The sequence below is a fragment of the Calidris pugnax genome, unplaced genomic scaffold (assembly GCF_001431845.1).
Source record: "Calidris pugnax isolate Ruff unplaced genomic scaffold, ASM143184v1 scaffold83, whole genome shotgun sequence".
NCBI lineage: Eukaryota > Metazoa > Chordata > Aves > Charadriiformes > Scolopacidae > Calidris > Calidris pugnax.
In genome coordinates, this window is record NW_015090802.1 from 680,738 (window position 1) to 693,474 (window position 12,737).

Below are 12,737 nucleotides of genomic sequence, written 5' to 3' on the forward strand. Positions count from 1 at the left end.
GTAGAACTTGAAACAAATGCTCCAGTAGTTGCTGGTCAAAGGTAAGGAGATAGTTTGTGTAGATTCAGAATAGCTGTAGCTTTCATGGGAGGAAGCCCCTTTCTCTTTGCTTCAATTGCACAACTTCTACTGCTTTTCATTTTCTTGTCCATACCCTTTCTGTCCTGCTAAGAAGTTGGGAGAGTTGAATGGTTCAAAATGATGCTGAAATGCAGACTGTTTGGTAACTTTTTCCCGAGTCTGTCTTCATGCTTTGGGCAGTGTTTCCTCTTGTCCCTTCAGGCCTGAGTGTTTCACGTCCTGGAAGGGTCTTGATGGTTCCACTGTTTGCTATTTTCTGAAAACAAATCAAAACTAAAACCTCCAAAGCCATGTCAAGCTTAGCTGTCATGTGGATTTTTGTTTTCTGAAAAGTAGGTCTTTCTAAAGTTTGTTCCTCTTCTGCCTTCGTGACTGTTTTCTCCAGATTTCCTCTGTGTTTGCTTGTTGACACCTTCCCCAAACCTGATAGGAAAGCCAAGCAGAAACTTCATCTTGTCCCAGTTAAGACAGTCAGTAATTAAAAGATCAAATTTCAAATGGTTGTGTTCTGTCAGAAGAAAACATGGTTTTCAAGATCTATTTCTGTTAGATTCTAAACCCAGCAGGTCTGGGCAGCTGTAATGACAGACCTTTGTCAGGTTTTCGGGTAAGGGTGATGGCACAGCTGGCCGGGGTTGTGATGCCCCCTCCTCATGGAGTGATGCCCTGAGGCAGGGCAGGAGGGACACCTCACTTGGGGGGTCCGTCAGGAAGCAAGGCAGTGTCCTCTTTGGAAAGGGAGGTGACGCAATGCGCCTTCTCAGATCAGGAATGACTCCGAATTGAATATTTAACTATATTTACCTTCACTTGGATTGGGATCTTTCTAGTTATATCAAAGACAAACTGAAATTTCACCATAAGTTTGTTTTTTCTCTAAAAAGCTGAAGGTGCAACACTTGGGAAATGAGCAGGTTCTCCCAACGCTGTGTCCTTGGGTGACCGTACCACATCAAATTACCCCAGTGCAGTTCTGTTTGGATTTTTCTGGACTGATGCTTTTCTGAGCAAGATCAGGAATGAAGGGAAGGTTTCAGGCAAACTGTGAATCTGGCGCTGGCTGACAGTGAGAGGGGTGGGCTTTGAGCCCCCGCAGGTAAACACCGTGCGGGACAAAACTTAGAGGAACCTACAAAGCACTAGAGATATTTTCACTTGGGCCAACTTGATTTCCCCCTGTAAAAGGAGAGAGGTGATGTGTTGGTTCCGATGAGACAATCCAAACTATGGTTTAATCACTGGAATCTGTAAAAATGCCCTGGAATAACTGACCTTCAGCTGCTGCCGCCTGTTCGCTCACCTCCAGGTGTCCTCTGCAGCAGGTGGCTGTGGCTTCAGCTGCCCCAGTTACATAGCAGAAGACCAGTTTGTGACCTGTTTGGGGGATCCAGTTTATATCCCGTAATACTGATTTAGGGAGAAATAGATTTCAATATTTCTTTTGTATCTGAGACAATCCGCGTGCTTCCATATCCTTCTCCTCTGCCACATGTTTCCTTGCTAGAGAGTGTTTGTCTCTCTTTCCATTGACAAACTGTGGTTTATTTCAGAGAGCTGTTACTTACAAGTATTTATAGTAGTTTTTCCTCTGACACACTGATGCTCTAGTGGGACCTCTGTAACACCCAGGTCTGCTCTGGGGGGTTTGTGTCAGTTCTCGGATTAGGGCAGCCTTTCTTGAAATCTTGCAAGTGTCACCCAAAGGGCATGAAATGAGCTTGCTTTCTCCTTTTCCGTTATCAGCCAAATAATTTGTTTGATTGCTCACCTTTGAATTTGCAGGAGATAAGCTTAGCCTCGTCATTGGAAATTGTCTGGCATTAATGCATTAAGGAGCAAACACCCAAACCTCGGGATGAGTTTCCAGGGTTAAGAGTGATAAAATAAAAGAGGAGTTTAATTACAAACCATAGCACTCCATTTATTGTCTCAGTGACAAGAAACACAGATTTCCACACTATCTAAAATTATTTTTTTATAGTAGAAAAAGCTGTCTGTTATAAAAAAAATACTTTAACTTCAAGCTTTAAAGCTCGAAGAAAGTTTTAAATAAACCGTAAGCTTTTTAATCTGTAAAGAAATCCCTGGGATCAATGGAGTGAGTCTTTTTAGTGAAAAGAAAAGCTGGCTGTACTCACTGAAGGGGTCGTGATTCCTCCTTATGTTCAGCTGCAATTTCAACTCTGTGTTCCCGTATCGTAGCAGTCTCTAATGTAACTTGTTTGCTTTTCCTAGACTTCAGTAATGGTGGCACCTGTGGAAAACAGAGCAGACAATTTGTAATGCATCTATAATTTCTTGGGCTTCTAATGTTGAAAATATTCTCTTTGAGGACTTCTCAATTCTGTATCCTCTGATAATTTTTAATAGAAACGGACTATACTCTGGCTTACTCAGGTCATTCTTCATCTGATAAAACTTCTGGTATCTCTAGCATTTCATATCTTCAGTGCTAATAGTCCGGAACTGGTACCTGTGTCGGTCCATCCTCCAGCTTGTCTGAGTTGCATAGGAAAACGTAATTCTTCTTACACTTCATCAGAAATATTTTGTCCCACTTTATTAGTAATGAGACAAAAGAGAATTGTGAAAAGTCTAAAACTCCAAGTAGAAGAAATTCAAGAACAGAGGATTCTGCCGCTTCACAGGACACTGTAGAGAACGGGCAGCGCAAGAGATCCTCCCGGCCAGCCTCTGCGTCCGGCACGGCAAAAGGTAAAAGGCACAGCCATCCCTTCTCTGGAGCGGGCAGGACCTAACCTGCTCCCCCAGGTCATAACCCTTCCAATAACTGGCTCCTAACGATGGGTCACAGCTTGTGAGAGCTGTGTGCTGGTGAGGCTGCTGCCCGCGGTTCAGCCGCAGGGTGAGGTGCGTCTGGGCTGGCAGCAGACCCGCTGTGGATTCCCCACTGTTAACTTTATGGAGCTTGTTTCCCGCAGCTCTCGCCGCCGTAGCCCAGCCAGCCTGCCTAGCTGAGCCTCAGTTCTCTTGGCAGAAATGTGTTGCTGTTAAAAGGACTCTGCTTCAAGTCAAAAAGTGACTTCTTTTGGTTTTTTTCCCCCTGAAGCCCGAGAGACACAAGACAAAGGTTTAACTCTTCCCAGGGCACGTCAGCTCTCGCAGCCACGGGCTGAGGTTGGGGCAGGCTCCGGGGGGTGCTGAGCCCCACGCACGGGGCCTCGGCTGCGTGTAATCCTAAAATTACAGCCAGTAACCCCTGGCAGTGCTGCTGCTGACGGGCCTTATTTCTGCCCAGGGCACAGCCTGTCACAAAGCGTGCAGCGTTTGTGTGACACACACAGTCGGGACACGGTGCCATTCTGCACTTCTGGAGAGAATTCTGTCAGTTCCTTGTGTGTCAGGGTCAGAAAAATTCTGATGGACAAAAGTTGCACGAGAGGGTAGAGAGAGACCATCAAGAGGCGACATTTGACCGATATTTTAAAGTTAACATACAGAACACAGAGGTATTAATATAAAATGATTATAAGAGGAAGTCAAGTTGAATTCAGCAACCATTTTCCATAGTGAAGATACTAAAATTTGATGGTAAGAATATCTGCGTTTTCAGAGTTTCAAAGAAGAGTTCCAGCTGTACGTAACTGTGCAGTGACTCTCAAGGGTGACACGGAGGGACACGTACGTTCTGCACTTCTGTGGCTGCTGAATTTAATTACATTTACTCCTTGTGGCAGGATTGTGCAGAAGGATCTAAGCCTGTATTGTAAAAATAAGTTCTCTTTTATGATTGTGAAGAAAAGTTTGAAAAATGTGAAGGCAATGTACAAACGATTTGGTGATACTTTCCTGAGTTTGAGGGGATGAGAAACGTGTGACCTGCCCCGCACACTGTGATGAATAAACCTAAAGATGACAACCAGTGGCACGTCAAATTCTGAAAATGTGGGAACACGAAAGTAAATCAAATTTAAATAACACCAGAACTCACTTAGGGGTTTTGTACTGACTGAAATAATGGGTTTGAAAGCATGTGTCTGGAACTGCTGCGGTGTCCAAGGGTTTCGCTTGAGAACAGAGGTCCTGCTGACCACGTAGTCCCTTTTGGGGCTTTGGTGACCTGGTGGCCCTGCAAGTGCAGAGAAAACGGGCAACCCAAGGCAGGCTGGAGGGCTAGCGAGGCAGCTGAGGACATGTAACGAGGTTTGCCACTTGTGCCTACTCTGTTCTACGTTTTTAGTAGTGAATCCTGGCTTAAGAGAGCACGCTTGCTTTGTATGTTCTTGGCCTCCTCCCGGACATCTCCTGTGTCCTGAGAAACTTGCTGATTTCTGTTAAAGAGAACATGGGGCTGGGAGAAGGTGCCTTTTGAGAGAAAGGCTGATTAAGGTCATTATAAAAACGGCACGTAGGAAAAACTGAAATGTTGCAGGGAGAGATAAGTGGAGTCAGAGCTGTTGGTGTAGGAATTCCCTCACTAGGTGTTGGGAAGGAGGAGGCAGAGGGGTAACTGTGAGAGGAGAGGACACGCCGAAAGCCAGCCCTCACCCATACATACACGGCACACTGCGGGGCATGGCTCTGGGGCAGAGGCAGGTGAGGGAGATGCTGGTGATGCTCAGGAGATGCTGGTGGTGCTTAGATGCTGGTGATGCTCAGGAGATGCTGGTGATGCTCAGATGCTGGTGATGCTCAGGAGATGCTGGTGATGCTCAGGAGATGCTGGTGGTGCTCAGATGCTGGTGATGCTCAGGAGATGCTGGTGATGCTCCCAAGGGACCAGGGACAGGCACTGACTGCCCGCTGCCCCTTTCATTCTCCCAAACCCGGAGACTGCAGCCCGGCTGCTCAGAGGGTGCTCAGGGATGGCCTGTTTAAATGTTTCACTTCCAAACGCTGGCACCATACCGGAATTTTCACTTTTTGGAGTACCTTTCCAGCAAGGGCTGTTTCAGCATTTACTGTAGCTTCAAGTTTGTTAAATTTTGAAATGTTGATTTATTTTTTTTTTTTACTACACCACTTGGCAGCCCTGGGGTTGCACCGTTGCTTTTCTAGTTCAGATGTCTTGGAGTTTTTTCCCCTTCTGACTCTTAAAATACACGCAGCTCTAACTGCTTTGGGAAAATATTGTAAAGAGCCAAAGATGCATTGCCAACATTTCAAATCACATTTTTATTTTAAAAATCTAAAGATGCAAATACCCTGGGTCCTTACTCTCTTTTTGTGTGGAAATGGAAGCGTAGTGCCTTGGTGAGTGCACTGAACACGTCATCTGCTTTCCCCGTGGCTTCTGCACGTGCTCCCGCCTGCTCTGTCGGTGCTAGATAAGATTTTCTATCTTTCTGCATAAGCTGCTTTTCTGTGAATCACAATGTGCCCTGAAGAGACTGGTTTTTTAATGACCTGACTTTCCAAGGACTCCACCACCAGGATTTTTAACTTGTGTGTCAGGCTCCCAAACACCTTGGGTTTTCTATCCCCGTCCCCCCGACGCTCGGGGCTGGTTGCGCTTCCGTGGGGCGGCTGAGCCGTGGCACGTGGGGGCTCCAGCTAAAAATACACGACTCTCATTTTTAAGGCTGTTACTTTAGGACTTCATAAACGCTACCCTGGCAGCGCTGGGAAGTTGTGTCCCTAGAGAAGTGAGGGGGAACCTTGTGTGTGTCACCGCCGGGGCAGCGGGTCCCTCGGTGTCTCGGCCGGTGCGGAGCCGGCCCCGGTCGTCAGAGGGTTCTGCTCCCCGTGAGTGTAGAGCAGTAGAAGGGCAACCTGTGCAGCTCTGGGGAACGGTTACCGACCTCGTATCCATGCTTTTTTTCTTCTCTTGATTTCAGAAACGAGTGCCAGTGCAATGCAGTCAAAGCGAAGAAAATCCAAGTAAATTACTGCATGGAAACATGAAACTTGTAAATGAGTGTGAATTTACCAATAGGAATTTTGAGCTGTGATTTTTCTTTTTTAAATAAAATTCTGTACAGTAAGTCATTTTAATATTATACTGTTCCCAATAAATGATTTTTTTTCTAAAAAACAGATAAATAGATATAAAAACTGGGTTCTTCTAAAACCCCCTGGATTTCAGAAGCGAAGTCCGGGGTTAGCACATGAGGTTAACGTGTTTGTATGAAATGGAAGGGGAGAGGAAGACAATTGTAAATTTATTTGTTTCCACTTTTCATAAACAAATTAGAAAACAGGGTTGTCATTTTTAGGTAATGGAAATAATGTATTGTGCTGTTGTTTAAGTACTGTATGTGAATAGCAGTAAGAGGGTTTATAAACAAACCCAATCTTGTTTGGAAATGTAAATAATTTTATTATATAGTAGATTTGATGTATTTGTTGTAGAAATGGACCAGTGAAACAAAAAAAAATAAATTTAAGGGTTTGTATAATGTGGAATCCCTCATGCTCTAAATAAATGTTATTGTCCTATAATTTGGGGTGTATTATTATTAGCAACAACAACAGCATCGTTCTAAACAGGAAGATGGACGGGATTATTTAGAGCTCTAGGCCTGCGAGCTCCTTATAGGGAGCTTTGGAGAGGAATTTGTTTAACCACAAAGGAATTAACTGATGCAGCTGTTCTGCCCAAGCCAGAGCAAGCCCCCGAGGCCGCCCGGGTGGGTGTGCGCTGAGCGGGGGAGGCAGCAGCCGGGGCTGCCCGCGGATGGAGCTCCTCAGCAGGAAAACACGGCGGGGAAAATGCCTGTGAAAGGGTTTGGGGACTTTCTGAGAGGGGGGAGCCTGCCCCACGCTTATGGGGGTGGTGCTGCCATCGGGGCGATGCTCCGTGGGGCCGCCGTGGAATGTGGGTCAGTCCCCGTCCCGGGAGCTCTCACAGGGAGACGCTGAGCAGCCGGGCTCGTGGGGTTGCTCCCTGCTTTGTGCACAAAGAGATACTTCTACCTTTTTTTTTCTTTTCTTACAGAATTTGAAAAATACATTTATGTATATCTAAAGGCTGATTGAATATAAACTGCCATGATATGTCACCTCTTCTAAGGACAGAAATGACCTCTTTGTGCACGAGGTGATGGACGCTGAGCGAGGCTGATCTCGGCTCCTCGCGGGCGGAGTTTGGACGCTCTGTGTCTCTTGCCTGGGAGAAGTGGGATGTTGGATGCTCCAGGAGCCCCAAAGCCCCTCTTCTCTGCAGCCCCTGCTCCCCCCCAGGGGCAGGCACTTCTCACACTTCACCGGGGGTGGTGTGAAGTTGGTTTCCACAAAAAGTGTCTGCTCCCTTAGGATTGTAGATCCATACGTACCCGTTTGTATGTGCACGGGTTTATATATTTCTGTGTGCACTCACGCACATGTGAGTACAGTCAAAAGGAAGCAGTTTCTGAAATTGCCCATTTTTACTACTGCCCAAGCCTTTGGTGGGTGGCAGAGGCCCCCTTGGGGTGTCTCTCTTCGATGTCCCCTGAGTCTGCCCAAACCCTGAGGAGCCAGTGCGTGGGTGGCCTGGCCTCTGCTTGCCCTCGCTGCTGCTGTTGCTGGTCAGGTCCGTTGGGATGTTTTGGGACATGAGGAGCTGGAAATGTCCAGAAAACAGGAAGGTTGTCTTCACAGGCAAGGTCCGTGTACCAGTAAACTGGGGGAAGAGAGAGGATGGACTCAGGCTTGTGGAAAACACCACACTGGGGGAAGCAGGTGAGCTGGTGGACAAGGTCACCCTTTGCAGGACGTGGACCTTGGGAAAGGACAAATTCCTACACCTGGGAAGGAGCCTTGGAAGGATCCAAGGACCCTTGTGCTGGTGCCCACCAATGGCTCAGCTGGGGAGCAGCTCTGTGCTCAGGGCCTTGGGGAGGGCGAGCAAAGCCCGGCTGAATGCGGCGAGGAGGGCTGGGACCAGCAGAGGAGTGGCCAGGAAGGGAAGGGATCGCTCCACTCTTCTTGGAGTATCATCTCCTGCTTCCCACCACCACCCCCACACAAAAGAAAGGTGTTGATAATGTGGAAGGGACACAGTAGAGGCCACCAAGATGGCCAGGGACTGGGAACACCTGGCCAAAGAGGAGGGATGGAGAGAAATGGGCTTCATCACCCTTTCAGGTTCTGGAGAAGAAGACAGAGCAAGACTTAATGAAGGTGGGTGCTGGGAGGAGGGGACACCACTGGAATAAATGGAAAGAGGGGAGGTGCTGACTGGATACAACAAAAAATTCTCCCTGGGGACAGCTGGGCTCTGGACTAGGGCTCAGAGAGGTGGCCAGATCTCTCTGGAGATTTCAAAGTATCAGCTGGACAAAGCCCTGTACGACATGGTCTGCATTCAGTATTTCCCCTGCTGTGAGCAGGAGGCTGCACTGAAGAACTCCTGAGGTCCATCCCAGCCCCAGTGACCCTGTGCTTTGTCTCCTGCTGCCAACTTTGGTTTTCCCATGAGAAGCTTTATCAAAGCTCACTCTTACTGAGTTTTTCATACCCGATATTGAACCTAACAAATCCTTGAAGTGCTTCTCCCAGCAGCTGGGGGATGGCAGCTGCGACACCCCGAGCACCCCTGCCTTTGCTTTGTGGGAAAGCCCATCCCACCCCTGCCCAGAGCAGGTTGCTCGTGGCCAAGTCCTTCTCATTTTGGGTGTCTCCAAGGATGGAGACTCCTCAACCTCACTGAGCACCCTGCTCCTCTGATCCACCACCCACACAGTAAAAACACATTTTCTTATGTCTAAGTGGAATTTCTCTTCTTTTTTACCTCAGTTTGTGCCTCTCATCCTGCCCCCGGGCTGGGAAGAGCCTGGTTCCTTCTTCTGAACACCCCCCATCAGGTACCTGCTCACGTGGATGGGATCCCACTGAGCCTTCTCTCCTCCAGGCTGAGCGATCCCAGCTCTCAGCCTCCCCTCATTGGTCGGATGCTCCAAGCTCCTCATCATCTTGGAGACGTCTCTGCCTCTCGGGTACCCGGTGGGTGCTCGGAACGTGTCAGACTGATGGGTGCCTGCTTGGAGAAACATCTGATGCTGTAAGAGATGGGCCTCTTTCGGATTCGGCTTTCTCTGGGCAATCAGCAGATGCTGTAGCCCTTGCGACCATCTGCTGAGTTTTAGGGTTTTTTAATGGGGAGGAAAAAGAAAGAAAACCCCTCTGATGACACAGCCCGTGCCCTCCCTTGCCCTGAGCCTCCATGTCTTCACAGGGAACTTTTTTCTCTTGACTTGCTCTGACAGTCAGAGCATTGACTTTTAAAAGCTTATTTTAAAAACCAAAGCATTTTGCAAACAGGTTTACTTGCAGGCTTTAGAGGAATACACACAAAATAGAGTTTAAATATATTTTTTTTTATTTCTTGTGGTTTTTCTTTATATTAGATTTTTTTTTTTCAGTCAAAAGACAGCATTACAACCTAACAACCAAATCCAGGTTACATACACACAGGCACACTACGTAACGTATTCCAGGCAGTTGTGTCCTTCAGTCTGTTGACACACAGCAAATGTTTACACAATGTCCTACGAGAAGGAGACACCCTTTCTCTACTAACCTTGCTTACACCGATTTCACATGGAACACACAAAAAGGACGTTATTTTGTTAGCTTTGAGGTTCGGACGAGGTCTCAGTCCTACAGCATAGGTGATGTAGAAAAACGTGGGGCTTTTTTTTTTTTTTTTTTTTTTTTTTTTTTTTTTTTTTTTTTTTTTCCCTCTTCTCCAAATCCCGGGGGTGGAAGTTTGTCCCACTGGTGTAAGGCATCCGGCAGCACCCGGCTGGGAGAGACCCTCTGCCTGGGCATCCCATGGCCGGGGGCGGCCGGGGACCACCACCTTCTCCAGCGCATCCAGGGAAGGCTTAAGGCAACCTTTTCCCACCGAATAGCACTTTTCTTCTCCTTTCTCTTGAAAGGAAACGCCGGCGTCGAACGCGCCGCCCCTCCTGGGGAAGCGCTGGTGCTCGTTCTGCCGCTCCCTCTCCACGCACAAACCACGTCAGGAGCTGGGGTTTAGGCCGATCTTTTCAAAAAGCTGCCCAAGAGACTGAGCAGCCAAAATGCCAAATGCTTTTTAGCTAAAAAAAAAACAAACAAAAAACCCCCACCCCAAACCTAAATGCTATTTAGGGTATTACTTCTGTTAGGCTTCTCTGAAAATCCCAGCATCTACTTTTAAAACAACATAGAAAACACAGAAATGTCAAAAACTGACTCCCCCGTCACCTCTTGCATAGGACTTTTAACTAGAGTTCACTGATTTATTCAAGTTCTGCAGTTGTGTTAAAAAAAGATGACAAACCATGAAAAAGGGTGAAAGGCACATGTACAGTCAGTCCCACATGGAGATGGATGATGCGCGTGGAGGAGCTTTACAAGCAGAATACCTGGGGTTGATACATACAGATACCATATTGCGGTGCTCAGTGCCTCAGTACGGGTACATTTAAGATACAAGAGCAAATATTACTATTTTACTGTTAGGCCTTGTGCTGTTTCCCTCCTCCCTAGATTTCCTAAAGCATAATTGTGCCGATACAAAGCTGCAGAGGGGATTTCAGTGAAATTGTGCACGGCCGCTCCCGGCCCCCCCGCCGTGGGTAGGCGAGGGGACCGGGAAAGAGCGGAGAAGCTTTGGGCTCCCCTGCACAACACATTTTTAAGCTACAATTACAATTTACTGTGCTGGTTTCCCCCTCCAATTGCAAGGAATAAAATCTTCACACACACACACCCCCCCCTCGATAAAACATGGACCGGAGTGGAAGGTCGGGGGATTTTCGGGGTTAGCTGTACGAGCTAAAGCTTCATGGCAGTGTTTCCACGCGGTGGCATCCCTCTTGCTCTGGGTGTGGGGCTGGAAAAGCAACCCCCCACCCCGAGCAGCCCAGGAGGTATTAGCTCAGAGTGAGAGTAAGGGGAGGACACCTGCATGTCACCTTCCTGTAAAGAAGAATTGTAAAAAAGGACTACATGTAAGAGCCGTCTGTTATTAAATGGAGCTGCTCATCTTTGCCATCTTCATCCTATTAAGGAAAGAGTCGTGGGTTTAGTTAATGAGAAGCAAAAAGAAAGGCTGTTTGACGATGCATCCATGATTGGCATGAAACAGGCAGCCGTGGGGCCACCTCCTGCCCAAGTGGCGTGGGGCTGTCCGGAGCCTGTGGCTGATGTGTGCTTCCACCACCACTGGCATCCTGGGGTCAAGCTGGGGAGAAGGCAGCATCTCTGATGGGTTTGAGGACACCTCTCACCAAAAGAGGGACCTGCCAACCACGCAGAGCCCCTCCCACTACTTCATCCAGCTTCTGTGGCCACGCTCATGAGACCTGTGACAGCCGCTCCCATCATATTAACGGGACGAGGACTGAGCCCTTGAAGATGCCGGGAAATTATTCATGACTTTGACACTGTACTGGCCGGAGCTGAGAGAAATGGGCAGAGATGGAAAGCTCTGCCTTGAAGAAGACGAGCCCCGTGGTGACCGAGGCCACTTAAGGCCCTTTATTGTCCCCAGCTGGTGTGACAGTGGGATGGAGAGGCTGCGAGAGCGGTGGGTATCTGTCCTCAGGCTCTGGTCCCTGCGAGCAGCTCTGCTGAGGATGTCACCAGACACAGCCCTGGGGCAGAGGAAAACGTGCAGGGAGGCTCTGAGGACTGGGGGGGGATGCTGGGGTGCTGACACGTCCCTCTGCCCCCCAGCAGCTGTTTCTGAGTGCAGAGAGCAAAGGAGGCGCAGCAAACAGGAGGCACGTCTGTGCCACCTGTGGGAACGGTGGCTGCTGACAATCCCTGGTGGCTGGAGAGTCCCCATGGCACCAGCTGGACACGGCCGGCCTCTGGTTTTAAACCCGGACACGCAGGGAAGCCTCGGGGACTGTGGTCACACCAAGCCCAGCACCGGGCAGTGGGGCTGGGTGCTGCCGTCTGCCCCCGGTGCTGCCTCTGCCAGGCGTCACAGGAAGATGCTGAGAACCATTTCTCTTGACTCGAGGCGCCGTACCACGTTTGCACTGGCTGTTTTCTAATTATTGTATGTTTTTCAATGAATTCACATGAAATTTAATTTCCACTCTACGCAGGGCATGGGAACTGATATTTATCCTCCACAGGAGCAACTGCAAAGCTGTGATTCAAGTCTAGAACCAAACTGGAGCATTTTTTTTTAATCTTTTGTTTTGTTTTGTTCTGACTGGTATGACAAGACATCTAGTGGGGCTTTCTCTCCCCAGTGGGGCTGGATGAAAGAGGCAAAGGTATCAGTAAGATGTAAATGTAAGATTATCTCTTGATTAGAAAGATGCCTAAACAAAGAGTGAGGATTCCCACAGCGGTGATTGATCTTTGGGATGAGCCGAGTGTTTATGTTTTCCATGATGAAAAAAACGCACGCTGACTCCCATGGAAAGAATCCTTTTCCTTCTAGATTGAGCTTTTATAGCAGAGTTTTTGGGAAAGCGCATTTGTGAGTGCATGTTTCAGAGCAGCGAGTGACGAGGACCATTGCCGCACCTCCCGTGGCAGCTCCCCCCTGGTCTTGCAATGCAGGTGACAGCCCAAATACGGCAAAAATTTGGCTGCCAGCGAGGTGTCCTGCCCCTGCTGTGGCTGCCAGCCTGCCTTTGTGGCAAGCAGCGCCAGGCGGGGAGCTGCCCCGGAGGTGGGTCGCATGGGGGTACACGGGTTTAGACGTGTCCTGGCTTGAGCTGGTTTCATCTTGAGAGGTGCTGTTCTCCAGGGGGTGCCTC

The 12,737-nt window shown here is 48.4% G+C and overlaps 1 protein-coding gene across 2 annotated transcripts in view; it reads left to right on the top strand.

Annotated features, from left to right (window-relative positions):
• NCOA6 (nuclear receptor coactivator 6) overlaps window positions 1–6,483 on the top strand; it is a 46,158-nt gene extending 39,675 nt beyond the window's left edge. The window contains exons 13-15 of one of the 2 annotated variants that reach the window (XM_014937566.1): window positions 5–41; window positions 2,648–2,796; window positions 5,880–6,483. In XM_014937566.1, the coding sequence (XP_014793052.1) occupies window positions 5–41; window positions 2,648–2,796; window positions 5,880–5,926 (233 nt within the window). In that variant the 3' untranslated portion in view covers window positions 5,927–6,483. Of the gene's footprint in view, window positions 1–4; window positions 42–2,316; window positions 2,797–5,879 lie in introns of those variants that run through there. The other variant, XM_014937567.1, reaches the window with a different exon arrangement.
• The last annotated feature ends 6,254 nt before the right edge of the window (window positions 6,484–12,737 follow it).